Here is a 21,430-nt window from a genome sequence, read left to right on the forward strand (position 1 = left end):
CAGACGCGCCAACGCTGCTGAGAGCCCACCACCATCATAGGAGCACACCAGACCAGCAGGAGGAAGAGTGGAAAAGCCAACAGGCCTTACCTTCTTCCATCCTGTCTGCTTCAGCTGAAGCCCCTAAAGCGACACATTGGTGGTCAAGAGAAAGCAGGGAGCATGGGCGGGAAACTAGCTAGCTGTTGAGTTCAATGTGGACTGGATGGGCATTGGGGGCCATTTCCTTCATCATTGCGCAGAAAAAGTCTTTGTGCATTAGACTTTGATCATTGTTAAAAGTGTGCTTGACTAGCTTGACATTAGACTTGCACATTTCAATCACACTCGTCCAAAAGGACATAAACGGCTTCCACTCTACCTGATATTGCAACATTTCCAGCCATACTTTATGCTTTACATTTTTTATTTACATTTTTAATTCTAATTTTTTAAATGTATTACAAAAAAAAGTTAAATAAAAAATATGACAAATTTTAGAAATTTAAATGACTTCCTCTTCTAAACTAGTGGCTCCCCCTGCTGGTTGTGGCTTTTCCTTAAAGATGTAGCAACACAATGTTGTTAATGTTCAGCAAAAGTCTACTCCTAATAATAATTAATCATGCCCATCCCTAATGTGGACAAATGATTGATGGATTGATTGATGTTACAAGACTGACACTCACCACGCCGTTGGTGTGACGCTTTCTGTCCACCAAGGCACGAGTGCTGCCCGCCTCCATCATCTCCATGGACGGCGGCATCGCGTCCCAGGTGGTGGTTGCGCGGGGGAGGGGCGTGATGTCAGAGGGCCACGGCTTGGCCAGTTCGCCCGCTGGGTATGGACTACTGGTGCTGCTGCTGGGGTCGCCTCGGCACCGCCGCCTGGTGGACACAGCAAAGGTACATCTGTAAGTTTTCTTAAATGTACATACGTGTTCACTGTACGTACACATGTACTTTTTCCTTCATAGTTAATTTCTTTATTTTTTCAAATACTATATATATATATATATAAATATTTCAAATATTTTATCAAATATATTTGCAATACACAACATTCTAACAATATATGCAATTATATAACAATATATAACAATTCTATGGCCCAATAAAATACGTAAAAAATATATTGAAATACAAATGAAAAAATGTTTATTTTTAGAAATATATTTAAAACATTAAACAAGTTAATGCTGATGAGTTAAAAAAAAAACATTGCATTTTAATAGAAATATATTTGTAAAAAACACAATTAAAACTAAATTAAATACTGTAGAATTTTTGCATGTTACATACATAAAATATAATACAAGAGTAAAATACTTGAAATATCACATTTTAACACAAAACAAGTGTGATGTGCTGGAGCTTTTGAATGAATATTTCATGCATTTACAGAACATGACGCTTTTTTTGGTCGCTAGAAATATGAAGGATAAAAAAAATATATGAACATTTCAAAGAGTAGTAAACCATATGAATAATGTTCCACAATTAAAATGCTTACTTGAGGAGATTAAATGAGGTTGTTCTCATGTAGTTCTCATGAGGTTGTTCTCATGAAGTTTATTTGCAATGTGGAGGCAGTGCCCCCTACTGGTGTACAAATGAACGACTGTCCACTTGTGTAGTGCTTCAACACTATGATGAAATACTGGAGTTTCAGTGTGCTCACCAGCAGCAGTATGACAGCAAAGCCAAGGTGAGGATGAGTAAAATCCCTCCTAGGACGCAGGAGACCACCACCACGGCCAGTAAAGATGCTGCAAAAGCGCACATTCTGACTCTTAGAGCGCACACTTTTCCAAAGTTTTAGAAGCAATAAAAGTGTAACATAACTCACAGTCGCTGCAGTTGAAGCCTCCGTAGCCAAAGGCACATCTGGAAGAAGAAAACAAATGTCATAAAATGTCCTAAAACCCTCCATGCAAACCTGAAATGTGTGTACTCACTTCTTGCAGGTGTTGTCCACTGCATGCTGTCCACTTGGACATGCTGCACACACACAACAACTCATCATGACGATCTGCACAAACGCCGTAAAGTCTTTTGCACAAGAGCTCTTAGAGGATCGGGCATGTTTATGCTTCGTCCACTTGTCTCCGTGGCAACCATAACGTAGAATCTGCACTTGAAAGCTCTCTGAAGCTCAATCCCCGCGAGCTCTCGCTGTCCCGCTGCAGCGTTTCATTGAACAGCGTGCACAGTCTTCAAAGTAATATCTTATAATTCAGTGGCTTTAATAAGTGGAGCGCCCTGCCACGTCACACTGGTAATACCTAGTCGTAAATCTGAACATCATCCGAGTGGAGAAAGAAGAGGTTTATTCATTCCTTTGGTCTTACAAAGCAATAATACTGCCTCTAGTTGAATAATAATGTCCAACTTCAATGTGCATGTGTTTGTTCAAATCCCTTTTAATTAAAAACACAACACCCACCTACTCCACTTCAACAAGTCATCATTTACTTCTTAAAGACAAGGTGTTTGTATTTTACTTGATGTAATTATTTTTAAAAAGTGACTTTTTTTTTTAAACAAGGGACACTGAACGTTCAAGAGCCGGCATTCAACATGATTTAAAATCCCTTTTAAATTAAAAATATGAAACACCTAACTACCCTTGCCCTTTGACCCCAGCTACTTTATCTCTTGTCCCACCTTGTTATCCACTACACCATTATTTTACTTGAAGATAGATTTGTTAAAATTTTTTAAATGCACTTTTAATTAAATTACACTATTTGTATTAACCAGATGAACAATCAACATTCAAGTGACATTTTTAAAGAGACAGAATTCCACATCAGTGAGCTAATTTCCAGGTATATACTATTATTATGTAATTTACACAATGTATTACAGCTATTCCTTAGTATATATGTTGTGGTTTCAAAAGAGAAAAAAGAAAAATGAGATTTTGGTGCAGATCTGATTAAAGGTACTGGATTTTTTTCAACCATTAGTATCTGGCATGAAAGAAAGAGAGTCTTTGAAATAGTTTTTAACATTATTAGAGAGTCTTTGAAATAGTTTTTAAACATTATTAGAGCCCTCTAGACATGCATGATCTAACACCCAATATGGTAGACGTACTACAGAGAATAGAAGACATAATATAGACTCACACACATTAGCACCGGGAGAGTTCCTTGATTTTTTATGTTCTGTACTCAACAGTGTAACATCACTGACACCTAGTGACCAGTGTCGAATACTACATCTTTGAATGTGTCTTCTGAAGGCCTCATGTTTGTATTTTACTTTAGTTAGCAATTGTTATGCTTGAAATTGCTTAATTTAGGCAAAAAATACGTAAGGTTTGCTGACATAGGATTTTTTTTACTAGCAAATAGGCCATATTCAACCACAAAAATCAATTTAAATAGATTTTTGAAAAACAGTGCTAGAGCGAAGCTGCAAAATTCACAAAATTTGACTATTTTCATGAACATATAACGTTAAATTAAGACAAACAGATTTACCTTTGCAGCTGGTATTGGAGTAGATGGTAGAGATGTAGCCATCTTTGCAGGAGCAACTGACCAACCCGTTGGCGCTGGTGCACGCTGTGGTGGCGGCGTCACAAGGGAGTGGCACCTGACCACACAAGTCTGTGCCTAAACCAGGTCAAAAGAAAGAGGTTGTGAGAGAAAAGCGTAGAAAGACAAGCGAGTTACGGCTTTTTTAGCGTTAGCTCACTGCTAAAGGCAGCGTTGAGCAGCGGTCCTTGTGAGCTGCTGTCGATGGCGTCCTCGATGGCCTTTTCAACCCACTCGCGAGAGACTGCAGTGTCGGCAAAGATGTTGTTCACCGTCGCTATCACACTTCCTGGTCTGCAGAGAACACAAACAAAATGGTGACGTTTTCCCAACACAAGATGGGAGTTTATTTTTTGGTGCCCAACTCACTGGAGCTGCACCACGTCTGAGCGAATGTACTCCGGCTGACCAGCAAAGGCGCCAGCGAGCTGCAAATGAATTAATTGAATAAATGCTTGAAATGTTGCAGTTCTGTGTGACGTGCAAGCTGACCGCTCTGGAGATGTTCTCTGCCGTGTTCTGGAAGGCTTTTGAGGACCTGTTGAACATGTCATTGGTGAAGTTCAAGGATCTCAGATGGAGCTGTCCAGGAAACACCTGACCTGAGGGTGATCATGAAGAAAACAAAATTAAGACTCGCAGCCTCGTGACGGACATTTTCTTTCAAGTCCTCTTTACTGCGTGTGCAGCTGCCGTCCACCAGGAAGCTTCCGGAGAAACACTGGCAGGTGCCGTTGAGGCAGACGCTTTCGAGAGGACAAGGCTTGGCAGGACAAACTGGGGGAAGAGATGACCATGCATTAAATATTCTGAAAATGTGTGGCATGTTGATTTTTGGAAAACACAAATTAGACCAAAAGGTACACACCTATGACTGGAACCTGTGTGGGAACAGGCGGGGTTTCAGTGGTGGGTGGGGTTGGGGTCACGTGACTTGTGGCTTCATGGCTGGTTGCTCCCGTTTGACCTGTCACAGGAACGTTGAAGAACATGTCAGTCCAAAGACAAAGCAAACTAATGACTTGAGTCGTACCTTCCGTCGTCGTGGGGGCGGGAGATGGGGGTCCAGCTGAGACAGTGATCAATTCTGTTGTTGCGTAGACACTGGAGGACGTCTCAGAAGGTTTTGAAGAAGTAAGGACTGTTGTGGGTGTAGTCGGGTTGAGGATTTCTGCAGTTGTTGTGTCATTGAGGGACGGAGTGGAGGTTGTCATCCAGATTGTTGCATTGTCCTCGTCGATGGTCGTCATGGAGTCGGTGTTGTCGGTCCATGCAGCCGTCGTTAACGATGTTGTGTCATTTACTGTCAGGGCAGGCGTGGTTGTGCTGAAGCTTGTGTCTTCGGCGGTCGGATCAACTGTCGCCATCGAGGTTGTCACATCGGTTGGACTCGTCAATGTCGTGACACCGGTTGTCATCGGGCTTGTATCATTGTTGGCTGGACCCGTTGTTATTAAAGTTGTGTCGTCATTGGTCGGACCCGTTGAGGTTGTGGTTGCAACGGTTGCTGTGTGATTCTCGGACTGACCGGTTGTCACAGTTGTGTTGTCGTCAGCCGGACCGGTCGTCGCCGTCCAGGCGGTGTCTTTGTCGTTCACAGTGGTGTTGGTGAAGTGTGCGACTGTAGTTGTGGTGGGACCGCCGCTGCCGTCTGTCGGGTCGGGAGGCCGCGTTGCCGTCGTCGTCTCACTCATGTTGCCATCTGTGCTTGTTGACATCGGGGCATCAGTCGTGGCGTCATCGCTCTTCTCCGTCGCTGTGCTGCTTGGCTCGGAGAAGGTGGTCTCTTCGTAAGCGTGGGTCACAGATTCCGTCGTGTTGCCTACCGCCGTCGTGGGTGGTGGAGAAACTGTGTAAGATGTGGACGGTGTCAAAGGTATGGAGGTGCTGAATGGAACACGGGTTGTGTATCCGTCATCGGCGGACCCTCCCTCAGCTGTCACAGTGGAGCTGTCAGGATCTATCCCTCCCGTTCCTGCAGTCAAAACAAAGATGGGGAATCAACTCATTTCATAATGTTCTGTTTGATAAGACGACTAAACAGAAGAACTTGAGTAAAGAACAACAAGGCACAGCTTGTTGGGAGAACGGTGTTTTTGGAGCGTCATAGTTGAGATAGTTCAAAGACTTGTACGAAGCGTACACGCCGTGATATGATATAAAACACATTACAAAGATTGTCTTTGTCGTACAAAGTACATTTTTATCTCCCTTATATCTTCTTTCTGTCGTCTGACAGTCACATTTAAATAAACATGACTCAGGAGGATTAGATGCACAAAATGAACAACACCAGGATCCAGCAATGAAATAATGTCTGTTACTGATCCACTTTTTTGACCCTGGTTGTTAGCTGACGTCTGTTCCCATTTAGCCATCCTCGGAGTTTACGGGGCAACACACGGAAGCTGTAGGGTGGCCTGGAGTGTGTTCTGACTGGCGGGAGGTCTTTGAGGCTCCTCGTGTACGCTTGCAATCATTCAGCTTTCAGAGCCTCTCCACCAGCCAGGGAACATGTTAGTGGCATCCAGATGGGGCGGCGGATGCCTTACGTAAACACTTTTGAGAAAGCTGAGGGCGCTATCAGCTGCTGCTGGGCCTCGCTTGATGATTTTCTATGTGTACAGGAACTTTGCCGTGCTTGGATTTGGAGAAGAACAAAGCCGACTTTAATGGACGCACACAGACCCGACACTCAATGATGACGCATTGAATCAGAACACACTGCTGTGTCATTCGGTGACGCGCTTGTCTAGGGTACGACTTAAAGGCGGTGCGCTAATCTTGGATTGGATGACCAGTGATGGAGATTAAGGAAAAACCTCTTCAATCAGATCCAGCCGTGCTTGTGTTCATTAGCCCTACATTACAGTCCATGCACACATTGGTCCTACATTACAGTACATATACACATTGGCCCTGCACTAAAGTCCATGCACACATTGGCCCTGCACTAAAGTCCATGCACACATTGGCCCTGCACTAACGTCCATACACACATTGGCCCCACACCACAGTCCATGCACACATTGGCCCTACATTACAGTCCATACACACATTAGCCCTACATTACAGTCCATGCACACATTGGTCCTACATTACAGTCCATGCACACATGGGCCCCGCACTAAAGTCCATACACACATTGGCCCCACACCACAGTCCATGCACACATTGGCCCTACATTACAGTACATACACACATTGGCCCTACATTACAGTACATACACACATTGGCCCTACATTACAGTACATACACACATTGGCGCTACATTACAGTACATACACACATTGGCGCTACATTACAGTACATACACACATTGGCCCTACACTACAGTACATACACACATTGGCCCTACACTACAGTACATACACACATTGGCCCTACATTACAGTACATACACACATTGGCCCTACATTACAGTACATGCACACATTGGCCCTACATTACAGTACATGCACACATTGGCCCCACACCACAGTCCATGCACACATTGGCCCTACATTACAGTACATACACACATTGGCCCTACATTACAGTCCATACACACATTGGCCCTACATTACAGTACATACACACATTGGCGCTACATTACAGTACATACACACACTGGCCCTACATTACAGTACATACACACATTGGCCCTACACTACAGTACATACACACATTGGCCCTACATTACAGTACATACACACATTGGCCCTACATTACAGTACATACACACATTGGCGCTACATTACAGTACATACACACATTGGCCCTACATTACAGTACATACACACATTGGCCCTACATTACAGTACATACACACATTGGCCCTACACTACAGTACATACACACATTGGCCCTACATTACAGTCCATACACACATTGGCCCTACATTACAGTCCATACACACATTGGCCCTACATTACAGTACATACACACATTGGCCCTACATTACAGTACATGCACACATTGGCCCTACATTACAGTACATGCACACATTGGCCCCACACCACAGTCCATGCACACATTGGCCCTACATTACAGTACATACACACACTGGCGCTACATTACAGTACATACACACACTGGCGCTACATTACAGTACATACACACATTGGCCCTACACTACAGTACATACACACATTGGCCCTACATTACAGTACATACACACATTGGCCCTACATTACAGTACATACACACATTGGCGCTACATTACAGTATATACACACATTGGCCCTACATTACAGTACATGCACACATTGGCCCTACATTACAGTACATACACACATTGGCCCTACATTACAGTACATACACACATTGGCCCTACATTACAGTACATGCACACATTGGTCCTACATTACAGTACATACACACATTGGCCCTACATTACAGTCCATACACACATTGGCCCTACATTACAGTACATACACACACTGGCGCTACATTACAGTACATACACACATTGGCCCTACACTACAGTACATACACACATTGGCCCTACATTACAGTACATACACACATTGGCCCTACATTACAGTACATACACACATTGGCGCTACATTACAGTATATACACACATTGGCCCTACATTACAGTACATGCACACATTGGCGCTACATTACAGTACATACACACACTGGCGCTACATTACAGTACATACACACATTGGCCCTACACTACAGTACATACACACATTGGCCCTACATTACAGTACATACACACATTGGCGCTACATTACAGTATATACACACATTGGCGCTACATTACAGTACATACACACACTGGCGCTACATTACAGTACATACACACACTGGCGCTACATTACAGTACATACACACATTGGCCCTACACTACAGTACATACACACATTGGCCCTACATTACAGTACATACACACATTGGCCCTACATTACAGTACATACACACATTGGCGCTACATTACAGTATATACACACATTGGCCCTACATTACAGTACATGCACACATTGGCCCTACATTACAGTACATACACACATTGGCCCTACATTACAGTACATACACACATTGGCCCTACATTACAGTACATGCACACATTGGTCCTACATTACAGTACATACACACATTGGCCCTACATTACAGTACATACACACATTGGTCCTACATTACAGTACATGCACACATTGGTCCTACATTACAGTACATACACACATTGGCCCTACACTACAGTACATACACACCCTACCCATACATGCAATCACAGAAGGCATTCTCAGCAACACAATTGCTTCCAAGCATGCGGGGGGCCAGAGGGGTTTGAAGGTTGAGTAAAAATTTCACGCTGAGACTCCTTTCTACATTCTTTCCACTCTCAAGCATTTGTATCTAGTTTGCTCAAAACAAAAACAAAGACACGTTTTGTCAAAATCCTATTATGTGTGTCAGGTTTTTCAGGTGTCAAGTTTTTGTTGCCACAGTATCAATCATATGTAAAGTATGTACCATGTTAGTCCGCAGTGGGAAATCCCACAACTGATTGGCAAGGGAGGCAATCGTTGTCATGGTAACTTAGTCTCACGGAAATGTGACATAAGCAAACATTGGTGTGTCCATGCCAGTGTGAGTTATCAGCACCTTTCATCACCATATAATTGTCATAAAGGAAACATTTGGTGTGTGTTCATCTCGCTGTGTGGCTGCTGCAATAAAAGTGCAGGGACTAAGAGGAAGCAGGCCCTTGTTAAATATTGCACAAATCATCAATATGGTTTATTAGTATTGTATTGTTGTATAAATGGCAGTACACTTGTTTAAAAAAAAAAAAAAATCTTAACTTTGTGCTACTGTTGTAAAGATCTCAAAATTTACATGAATCTATAAATTACATATATAATTACTGATTGAGTTCAGTTACTCAGTCAAGAGCAAGATGTGGTAATTCATATTATATTTTAGGTTTTGATATTTGTAAGGATTTTTTGCTTATTTATATATCTTACATGTTCCTGTAAGGCACAGACTGGATGAAAAAAATGTTTATTTTGTATTAATTACTATAATATCTTACATTTTTGCGTCATGCACAAGTGAATGAAATATATAATATATGTACCAATTTCACACTACAGATGATATAATAATGAGTGCACTTACTATAGTACACATATTAATATTAATATATATAGATATATAAAATGTTAGTCTAATTACACTGATTTAAAAATGTAGCTTACAAGTTCATGTGGTACAGATCTATACAAATATATTAAATATATCAATATATATTCAATACAGAATCCTAATTATTATATGTACATATAAAACAGTCTTTTAAGGAAATTATTGAAGTGATTTACTGAGCTCTATTCTTGTAGCTGACATTTTCATATAGTGCACAAATGAATACAAATACTGTAAATAGGTGTTGTTCCATGCTAATAATGATACAACACCTAAGATAAAAAAACTGTATAAAATCAAAATAAAATATTCAAAAATCATAGAATCCATTCAAATGGAGTAGAAAGCAGTTAATGTTCCATTGCCTTGCTGAGGTAATTAAGAGTGGAGTGTCTTGTCAGTGAGGACTTATCCTGCAGCAGGATTATCCCCTGCAGACACAAAAGGGATGACTGGGTCTAAGGTCGTCTGCAAACACGTACAGGAGGATGCGGATCGGAAGGTCCGGCTTTACCCACAATGCATTTTGGCCTTCCAGCCTCTTTGGCACCCCAGTGTGTGTGTCGCCATGGAGATGTCTACTTCCAGCTGTCAAACGGCCAACGCACGAGTGCAGAGAAGTCAGGTCAGCGCTTGTGTCCTTCAGGGGCTTTTTTTGCCACTGAAGTCCTCATCCTGCTGAAGGCAATGTCACGTTCGCTTTCCGCTGCTCATGACTAGAAAGCCTTGTCAGGGGTGATGATTAAGACGCATGTGGACCACTGGAGGACACATGACAGCTATAGCAGCCTGAAGACTTTCTACAACATTTGTCCATGTATGAGTTGTTGGACATGTTCTAGTTCTTCCACACCAGACTCTTCCAAGCATGCCTTCAGGGATACAAGAGTCGATTCCATGCCGTCTAATGACAGCAAACATGTCCTCCATGCTGCCATTTAAAAGGTACACCCACCCCCCCCAAAGCCACTTCATAAAAGGCCGACCACAAACATCAACTGCTGTCCTGCCATGTGTCATGTGACTACACATCCTCATGTCAAAGGCAGCAGCGGGGAGGCACAAATACACTGTACAAGTACACGTACTCTTGTGATTACAGTGTACTATGCTTTCATCTTCTACTTTGGCTCAACCGCCATGTTGGTGCGAGTGTTCTATGGCCTTATCTCACGCTCCCTTTAACGGCACTGCTTTTGCAAGATACACTACGCTGGCTTGTGATTAACGTCTTTTGGAAAATCAGAATAGATTTGGTTTAGAGTTGATTGCAGTACAGCTGTGGATTAGTCACGATAGTGCATGACATGTTGTATGATTAGACAATGTGTGTATGACATGTTGTATGATTGCAGTACAGCTGTGGATTAGTCACGATAGTGCATGACATGTTGTATGATTAGACAACAATGTGTGTATGACATGTTGTATGATTGCAGTAAAACTGTGGATTAGTCCCGATAGTGCATGACATGTTGTATGATTAGACAATGTGTGTATGACATGTTGTATGATTGCAGTAAAACTGTGGATTAGTCCCGATAGTGCATGACATGTTGTATGATTAGACAATCTGTGTATGACATGTTGTATGATTGCAGTACAGCTGTGGATTAGTCACGATAGTGCATGACATGATGTATGATTAGACAACAACGGAATTTTTCTATGGACTTTTGAATGCCTTTGAACAGCCAGCGCTCAACATTGACAACCAGCCAATCACCGCAAACCAGGGGTTCACAAATTGTTTCCACTGGGGGGGTGCAGGGGACCTCTTTGATATATACATTTTTATTTTGTAAAAAGGCTAAAAAAATATACATTTTTATTTTGTAAAAAGGCTAAAAAAAATTGTAAAGACAAATCTTCGTTATTATTAGTCATTAATATCAACATTTCAGCCTTTTGTCTTTACATTGTGTATTTCTGATGTATTTTTTCCATATTTGCCAGTTTTTGCTGTAAACCAAAAAGTTCAGACTCTACACCATGTAGAGTCAAAGACATTTTGAGACACATGGCTTATTTTGGCAGCTGTTCCGTATGTTCCGTTATGCAATGCTATGTTACGCTACACTAATTGTAATTTTTTTTTGGGCCGGGGAGGCGAGTTAAAATTAGCACAATATTTTCAATATACAGTCGTCCCTTGCCACTTGTAGGTTCAAATTTCGCGGCTTCACTATCGTGGTTTTTCAAAAATATATTCAGAAGTCATGCTGTTTGGTAGTTGAATATTAGTCAGGATTATGCATATTGAAGCATTTTCCAATCTTTTTTTCAAGCATAAAAGTGGCTAAATTAAGTAAAATACTAATTGAAAGACACGGTGAATGATATGTAGTATCCTACACTGATCACTAGGTGTCAGTAATGTTACTGCAATGTTTGGTGATACACACAAGCACCAGACTTGATGGCAGGAACAACAGGCTTTTATTGCAGGTTTGAAATATCTCACAACAGGCATAATAATCCCGTTGCGGCAAAGGTGAAACTCAACTCTGAACCCTGTCCAACTGCCACTCAGCTCCCCTAAGGAGCACATTTATAGAACACACATAAGCATGAGTCTTTTTTATGTCTGAAATGGCTTATTTACTCTTATTATGTCTACTATATTGGGTTATATGAGTGCATAGGCTACTATAGGGGTGTTAGGTGTTATTTCATGTCAGAGAACTCTAATGATGTTAAAACCTGTATTTAAAAAAGTCGTAAACAGGTTTTCTATGCCCTAACCACGAAAATCTTCCATGTATGGAATTTAAGGAATCCTACTATGCGGAAAATCACTTATACCAGTCAGGCCTGGAACCAATTAATCACGATTATTTATGTGCACAATTATGACAAAACAAGTACATAAATAAATTTCCTTAGTTCACAGGTCAGACTAGTAGTGGTCCATGTCACTGTACCAATTTTTAACCAATCCCTTTAATAGTTTGTTTTTTCAATAAATGATCGTAAATGTATGATGTTTGACTGATACTGTATTAAATGTACTATGACATCAGTCAATATTACATCTGATGATGTCCTTTTAATCGTTCTTGTTTTGTCTTATGTTGGGGCGAGTGGCACCTGTGTGAGCAAACACCTGTTAAGAGCCTCTCACAGCAACAGATGGCTCAGTCGCGCGGCCTCTGCGCCATATCATATCCAATTAAAGCTCGGCCAGCCAGCACGCGCTTTCCCAGTGCGGCGTGACACGTAGCGTCGTCCTGCACGCCGTCCAGAACCCACAACAACAAGAAGTATGAGCGCGTACAAAGACTCATGTCAGCCAGGGAGGAAGTCATGAAGGCCAGGGGAAGATGACAAAGAGGAGGAACAGGAAGTGAAGAAGGCACAAAGGCGCTTTTAAGAGGAGGCTGATGTGGAGCCAGACTGCATGACTGAGGGCGCCGCCACTTCAAATAACGCACTCAGACTTTGAAGCCCCCAAGGCCGTCTGGACCCGCTCCATACGAGCGCGCATGTGACAAGACGCGGACAGCCGCAAAGAGGCCACGCCCTGCAGCACATGACGACCCCTCCTCCTTTCCACACTTGTGACCAAGCACCATATCAAGGGTACCAGAAACGTGATAGGTAAGTAACCCTTTTGGTACCCTGCCAACTGAAACAGCAACAAAACAAAAAGCCCACCTGTATGCATTTTCTTGCGTATTACATTTTAAAATGTTGTAATGTTACTAAAATGCATTTTCTTGCTTATTCCATTTTAAAATGTAATGGTACTAAAATAATACTTGCTTTATTAATACTGCTGTTGGGATATCAACTTAAATGATTGATGGGATAAATACTGTTTCCGCCCGTTAGCACACTTAAGTACACAATTTGGGTTTTTTCCCATTGGGAACTGTTATACAGGGTACCAAAATAACTGATGTGTACCAATTTTTGGCAGCCCTCACTTAGGTTCCCTGATGCAGTGCTACAGGAGCCAGCTTAGTCTTGTTTCCACTAAGTAGCACACTTCAGTACGCTACAGGGTACCAAAGTAACTCGTGTACCAATTTTTGGCTCCCTGCTGTTATGTTCTGCCGTGGTATCAATGAAATGCGGCGCTGGAGTTCAATACTGGAGCGCTGAGTCCTATTTCCACTTGGCAGCACAATTGTTTTGTTTTTTCCAATGTAAAGTCTTATAGGGTACCAAAACAACCTTACATTAAGAGTTTTTGGCTTCCTAGTTATACAAACTGCAGCATTTTTGACCTTGTCATGTAACTAAATAATAATGTATTTCTTGTATCAAGTGTGAAATTAGTTAAAAACATGTTAGTTAAGTCGTGCAACGTTGATAATTTATGAGATGCAAGACAGCAGAATGTGATCTCTATCTGCCAATCAGAGATGACAGGTTATAAAAGTAAGGAAAAAGCTGCAATCATATAGTTAAAATAAAATTTGAAATATTAAAAACATCAATTTGGAGTATAATAAAGGTATTGGAATGTACTACAATAATGTTTTGTTTTGTAATGGGTCCTAAAGAGTTGAATTGGCACAATGCATTACAATAAAAGCTGCTTTAATTAGTATTTGTATGATTAATTAGTATTGCGCTGTCAAGCTTTATTCCTATGAAATATTAAGATGGGCTTTTAGCGTGATGCAATAAAAGATGATTAGAATCCTCATTAGTCACACATTCTTAAAAGGGTTACACTTTTGGTGTACTTGCAACTTTAAAGTAATGTATTTGCAATAAGTTTGAAAGGTTTTAAAGTGTGTACTTTAATATATTTGGATGTTATACAGTACTTACTATCACTTTGAACTACTTTATTCAGACTGATTAGTTTAGATTAAATGTTGTACTCTAACAGGACAGCCGAACAAGCAGAAGAATTGACAACTATTTTAAGTGGTGATAAACTAATAACTAACAATAACGTTAAAGAGCTTTAGTCGACATAAAGCCAACAAGTTCACTCACCCATTGCGGCGACAGACAGCAAAATAAAGCTAGCCAGACCGTGTAGAAGCATGGCTCCGGTTCTGGTGCTTGCTAAGTGAGCGGTACCGGCGTGTAACGGTTCCTGCGGGCCGGGGTGGGTTGCTTGCTGGCTGCTTGGAGGCTGGTTGCTGGCTGGATGGCCGCTACAGGTGCTTCACTCCCACTGACAGACCCAGCATTAAAGGCTTTTCTCTCTCTCCTCCCATTGGACAGTCTCCGCTGTCAATCATCATTAACAGTGGCAGACCCCGCCCCTTGGCCCGTCCTGCCAAATGGCGCTGGGGCACACAAAAACCTACTGTACAATCAAGTTCTATTTTTAAGCGATTGTTTGCTCTCTTTCTCTGGGGCTCACGCAGCGCTGCTGGGAAGGGAGGCCCACAAACTCCTTAGCCATACTGCCGCCAAGGAAAAGCCGTTTTAGAACAAAACGACCCAATAAATTAGCGGTGGGCAACCCCGTTTAAGACGCTAACGTTAGCCGGCTAGCTAGTTGCTGCTGTGAGGACACCTGCACATAAACAGACCATAAAATAAAAGATAATTACGCTCACCAACTTACTGCAGCAGACACAGCAGTTTCTAATATCTACCGTATTCACCCGGATATAAGACTTTTTTTAAATTCTGAAAAAGCCAGGATTGGAGATTAATGAATTTTATGTATACACTTATGTGGCAATTAGGTGATTCATCATAATAGCCTTGATTGATACCTTACTGCTACTATTGTTTTGGGAAACATTGGAACAAATGCATTTTTAATTACCATAGACAACAATGATTACATCCATGTGGTGTGTGTTTTAAAAACAAGTCATGAAAAGTCATCGTATACTGGGGTCAGTACTCTGTTTTGTATTGTGTGTTTTATTTAGTTCTGAAGGGTTTTCCTTGAGCCTATCATCAGTGCTAGTCTATCTGGAGCCATGTGATTAAGATAAATAAATCCCGATAAAGCAGCGACAAAGGAGGAATAACATTACGCTCTCTCTGAAGGAATTCCACTCATATTTGTGTGATAGCGTTGTTTGCCAAGTGGGTCTCAAAGATGTACACCAAGGACAGAAAAGACAACAAAGTGGAGCTTTGTGCATCAAAGCTGCTCTGTCATGTCAATACTTGACCAACAAATCATCTGTAGAACATGAGAAAATGTCACTTGTTACTTTTATCTCTGCCTAACCTTAACACTAACTCGAATCGCAACACTAACATGAACCTTGGTCCTAATACTAACTCAAACCACAACACTAACTGGAGCTCTCGGTGCAACACAAACCGTACCATTAACCCTTTTAACTCCAGCCCTAGCCTAACCCTAACCACAACTCTAGCCCTATCCCTAACAACTAGTGTAGCCCTATCCCGAACCACTTCCCTTGCCTTGTCCCTCCTGCGAAAGTGCCAATTGTAAAAGCGCCAAAACTAAAGAAAATTGAGGAGCAAAATTAGCAAATGCAGCAATCCAGAGGTGCCCAAACTTTTTCCAGAGATGAAAGAATGATAGGGCCATTTTGATGTTTTATATTTTGTGAAGTAAGCCATGCAGACATGCTAAGACAAGTTTAAAAGAAAAAGCCTCTATCTGAAGCTTTGTGTTATAGGTGACAAAGTGTATTATGAATAGGAACGTCTCTCCTTACAATAGGCTTTGTTGTGTTTTTTTTTTTAAAGTTCAGCTTTATTCTCATCTTTTTAACTTTATTATGACTTTAACCCAAAATATTTTGCCTCTATTCTCATACAGCTACACATTGTTTTTTTTCCTCATGATATTCCGACTTTGAGAAGTCTTTTTTTCTTCAGTGTTTCAACTTTAAATATTTTTTCCCTCATATTATGACTTTATTCTTGTAAAATTACGACTTTCTCATAAGATTAGAGACACTTTATTAATCTCCAAAGAAAAATTCACAACTTACCACTTACCTTACCTACTACTTCCACACTTACCCTTTAATGTCTATTATTTTAACTTTATTCTAATATTTACATGTTATTCTCATAAAATCTTCCATATTTCCTGTTTTTATTGAGTTTTCCTGTTTAGTTTGACTTTTAGAATGTGCTGAGGGCCGCAAGTGGCCTGTGGGCTGCACTTTGGACACACCTGCAGTAATCCCTCGCCACTTGCGCTTCAGATTTTGCAGCCTATGAATACACCCGATTATTAGTAAGAAAAACAAAATGCATGTTTAAGCAAATGTTCTGTATTTTTTTTTCCCAAGTGAAGCATTTTCAAGCAGAAAAATAGCTAACTGAAGTAAAATGCAAAGGCATTCAGAAGATGCATTTAAAGACATGGTGTAGTCTTGTGCACACGTGTCAGTAATGCCAACTCTAGCCAGACAACAGACACAATAATCCCTAACATGGGCTACTGTTGCGGCTGTAAGCAACACACACTAGCACAAGTCTTATTTATGTCTTATGTCTTTTCTCTTATTATTCTACTATATTGGGTAATAGGAGTGTAAAGGTGACTATGGGTGTTATACTAGAGGGCTTTAATCATGTTAAAAACAGTATTTAGAAGGTCAAAAGCAGGTTTTCTACGCTCTATCGATGAAAAATTCCATAAAAGAAATTCACTTGTCACAGTCAGGCGTGGAAGCGATTAACCGCGATAAACCAGAATCCTCACCTCAACATTTTTGGGTCCTGCCTGCCCGTTTTATATTGACATTGCACATTTTTTTGATAAATAGTCGGATTGAGTCTTCGTGTTTGTAAAGATTTAATTTTTTATTATTTTTTTAAGAACAGTGTGATAATATCATGTTGTTAGTAGTCAGTCAGTGGAGTGCTGCAGTGGTATTTCATGAAGAATGAATATGAATGTTTGACTAAGGAGTGTATGAAGAGAAATTAATGTTTTATTTCTCCTTGTTTGACTTCTTACGTTGTGCTTTGGGGAATAAAAGGCTCACGACAACGCTCTTATCTCGCTCAAACACGCAGCTGGCTTTCGCCATTTTTCACTTTCTCTTCTTGTTGTTGTCTCAGCCTTAGCAACCAGGACCACTTTAAACCCTGCCTTTGTTTGGTTGCACATAACACGTTTTGATTTATACAGATGTAATTACAAAGCCCTAAAATTGGAATAATAAAAATTCTGAATTATTAGTATTAGTATTAAAATATGCAAAAATTAGATTATTTCATATAAATATTAAGTTAGCCTTTTGAATTTTAGGATAGCAGTCAGAGATGTGCATCTAGGTCAAATAGCATTAAGAGAAGCATAATATGCTAATTGAAAATTGTCAATTGTTTACATTTTAAAATTTCTCATTTTAGTGAGGTATAAACTTTTGTAAACATTATAAATTGTAGAAATTATATTGTAGCTTTATAGACATGGAACTATATTTGGTAATCTAATTAACATAGTCCGTATTTCCAGCCCATCACCAAAGAATGTTACTCATTAGAACAGATATAATAAAAACTGAAATACATAAAAACATGATCAATATAAAAAAAAAAAATTCAAAGGCCTTAATGCTATATATACTGTGTATATATATATATAATTACCCCCTGTACCCCCTTATTTAGAATAGAAAGAGGTATGTCTAGCTCAAATAGCATTAAGAAGCTCAATTAAAATTTGTCTATTTAAATTTACATTTTTCAATTTCAAGTTATAGTGAGGTATAAATGTAAAAATTAAAAATTATTTGTAGCCTTATAGAAAAGGAAGTGTATATGGTCATCTAAAAAAATAAGTCAAAAAATTTCCAACCCATCACCCAAGAAAGTTAGTCATTCTAAAAGATTTAATATAATAATGTCAAACCAAAAAACTAAAGAAAATAAAACATAATTAACAAATAAAATAATTGAAAAGAAACAATATATTATTTCTTGAAGTTACTAAATGAATATTGTAGGAAAAAAAAAATGACGGAATCATTTTCCAAAGTCTTTCCACTTCCTGCTTGGTCACGTTAACAAGGCATTTCTTCTCCCTGCAGTCGTGACAAATAAGACTTATCAGCTGACTCACACAGAAAGTACAATTTTTAGATAAAGTCAACAATCATAGTGATGATGATGATGGCAAATACTGTAGTCATGGGATGTTAACACAAGGCAGGCACCACCGGGCTTCCGTAGTTGACTTTTTAGGGTGTGGAGCACCAGAGGACATTGTGTCCACCTGGTGAGCATTTTCATCCTAGGAGAAACGCTCACTTCCCTTTTGCAATTTACAGAAGTATTTTAATTCCTCAACGCAATAAATGAGAGGAAATAAATCATCATGTGACAGCTGCGGCTCCTGGTGAAGTGTTTCAGTTTTTTTGTTTGTTTTTTAAATAATCGTACTGTACACTGCTTGTACAAAAAAGTAAAATGTTACCTAATTTCAAATAGTGGCGACAAACTGTTGAGGTGTTTGCTTCCACTCAAGTGAAGAGTTTACTAACTTGCTCAACCAAAGGAAGCAACCACTCTACCTGGAATTGATGGAAGGTATGACTCACAGACTGCATTGACCAAAAAAAGCATCAGGGTCAAATAATGGAAAACTAGCAACTTATGATTCATGTAGTTTACCTAAGGAACAACATTTACATGATTCGCTGCCACTGAGGAAGGGGGCGGAGAATTTACTCGTCAAAAAGCTGTTTTTAATTATATGTTTCATAAATGTTTGTTTTTGCAGCCCACCGCAAATACATTTGTACCGCCACAAATAGATTTAGCCCTGATAGATACCCCAAACCCATTTAAAAGCACTCACACACTACATTGTTTAGCGATAGAAGAAAAGTTCATTTGTAGTCCTGAATAGGGCTGCAGCTATCGAATATTTTAGTAATCGAGTATTGTACTGAAAATGTTTTCGGATAATCGGGAAAAACATTTTTGCTTGCGGAAAGAACATTTATAAATACACGAGAAAATAAAACATTTTACTAAATCATGAACCGATAATGAACCCTAAGAGATAGGGTGAGGAGCTCCGAGTGGAGCCGCTGCTCCTTCACATCGAGAGGAGCCAGCTGAGGTGGCTCGGGCATCGAGTCCGGATGCTTCCCGGACGCCTCCCTGGTGAGGTGTTTTGGGCATGCCCAGCCGGGAGAAGGCCCCGGGGAAGACCTAGGACACGCTGGAGGGATTATGTCTCACAGCTGGCCTGGGAACGCTTTGGTGTCCTCCCGGTGGAGCTGGAGGAGGTGGTCGGGGACCGGGAAGTCTGGGCTTCCCTTCTAAGACTGCTGCCCCCACGACCCAGACCCGGATAAGCGGAGGAAAATGGAATGGAATGGAATGGAATGGAACTTAGACAGGCTGAGTACAACCATTTCAAGTTTACTTACATGTATGCATGCACAAATGTATGTGTGTATGTATGCATGCACGTATGTATGTATGCATGCACACATGTATGTATGCATGCACACATGTATGTGTATGTATGCATGCACACATGTATGTGTATGTATGCATGCACACATGTATGTGTATGTATGCATGCACACATGTATGTGTGTATGTATGCATGCACACATATGTGTATGTATGCATGCACACGTATGTATGTATGCATGAATGCACACATGTATGTATGCATGCACGTATGTGTGTATGTATGCATGCACGTATGTGTGTATGAATGCACACGTATGTATGTATGAATGTATGCATGCACACGTATGTATGTATGCATGCACACGTGTATGTATGTATATATGCACACATGTATAAATGTATGTATGCATGTATACACACGTATACACACGTATGTATGTCTGCATGTATACACGTGTATGTATGCATACACATGTATACACACATGAATGTATGTATGTATACACATGTATACACGCATGTATGCATGCATGTATGTATGCATGCACACATGTATCTATGTATGTATGTATGCATGCACACATGTATGTGTGTATGTATGTATGTATACACGTATGTATGTATACACATGTATGTATACACATGTATACACACGTATGTATGTATGCATGTATACACACGTATACACACGTATGCATGTATACACACGTATGCTTGTATACATACATGTATGTATGTATGCATGTATACACACATGTATGTGTGTATATATGTATGCATACATGCACACATGTATGTATACACATGTATACACATATGTATGTATGCATGCACACATGTGCAGTATGTGCAATATGTATGTATGCATGTATGTATGCATGCATGCACACATGTATGTATGTATACACACATGAATACACACATGAATGTATGTTTGTATACACACATGTATACATGTATGTATGTATGTATGTATACATGCACACATGTATGTATGCATACACACATGTATGTATGCATGCATGTATGTATGCATGCACACATGTATGCATGTATATATGTATGTATGCATGCACACATGTATGTATGTATGTATGTTTGTATGTATGTATGTGTGCACATGTATGTATGTATGCATGCACACATGTATGTATGTATGCCTGCACACATGTATGTATGTGTATATATGTATGTATGTATGTATGTATGCATGCACACATGTATGGCTGCATGCACACATGTATGTATGTATGCATGCACGGATGTATGTATGTATGTATGTATGTATGTATGTATGTGTCGCACACACATGTATGTATCTATGTATGTATGTATGGGCGCACATGTATGTATACTTATGTATACGTATGTATGTATAAGTATGTATGTATAGTATGTATGTATGTATAGTATGTATACACATACATATATATATATAGGAGAGAGAGAGATACATAT

The 21,430-nt window shown here is 40.1% G+C and overlaps 1 protein-coding gene and 1 long non-coding RNA gene across 3 annotated transcripts in view; one reads left to right on the forward strand and one right to left on the reverse strand.

Annotated features, from left to right (window-relative positions):
- The window catches only part of si:ch211-198m17.1 (mucin-2), a 17,453-nt gene extending 2,506 nt beyond the window's left edge, over window positions 1-14,947 (reverse strand). Inside the window, exons 1-13 of one of the 2 annotated variants that reach the window (XM_054760080.1) lie at window positions 14,627-14,947; window positions 4,561-5,502; window positions 4,396-4,494; window positions 4,206-4,304; window positions 4,020-4,129; window positions 3,897-3,955; window positions 3,688-3,821; window positions 3,471-3,605; window positions 1,938-1,980; window positions 1,829-1,866; window positions 1,661-1,748; window positions 669-867; window positions 91-123 (exon numbers count right to left, since the gene is read on the reverse strand). In XM_054760080.1, coding sequence (XP_054616055.1) covers window positions 91-123; window positions 669-867; window positions 1,661-1,748; window positions 1,829-1,866; window positions 1,938-1,980; window positions 3,471-3,605; window positions 3,688-3,821; window positions 3,897-3,955; window positions 4,020-4,129; window positions 4,206-4,304; window positions 4,396-4,494; window positions 4,561-5,502; window positions 14,627-14,678 — 2,031 coding nt within the window. In that variant the 5' untranslated portion in view covers window positions 14,679-14,947. The remainder of the gene's footprint in view (window positions 1-90; window positions 124-668; window positions 868-1,660; window positions 1,749-1,828; window positions 1,867-1,937; window positions 1,981-3,470; window positions 3,606-3,687; window positions 3,822-3,896; window positions 3,956-4,019; window positions 4,130-4,205; window positions 4,305-4,395; window positions 4,495-4,560; window positions 5,503-14,626) is intronic. The other variant, XM_054760081.1, reaches the window with a different exon arrangement.
- The window catches only part of LOC129171441 (uncharacterized), a 44,078-nt gene that overhangs the window by 13,265 nt on the left and 9,383 nt on the right, over window positions 1-21,430 (forward strand). Inside the window, exon 4 of the long non-coding RNA XR_008566790.1 lies at window positions 703-885. This is a non-coding gene — a long non-coding RNA (uncharacterized LOC129171441). The remainder of the gene's footprint in view (window positions 1-702; window positions 886-21,430) is intronic.

Source organism: Dunckerocampus dactyliophorus, chromosome 18 (assembly GCF_027744805.1).
Source record: "Dunckerocampus dactyliophorus isolate RoL2022-P2 chromosome 18, RoL_Ddac_1.1, whole genome shotgun sequence".
NCBI classification, from domain to species: Eukaryota; Metazoa; Chordata; class Actinopteri; order Syngnathiformes; family Syngnathidae; genus Dunckerocampus; species Dunckerocampus dactyliophorus.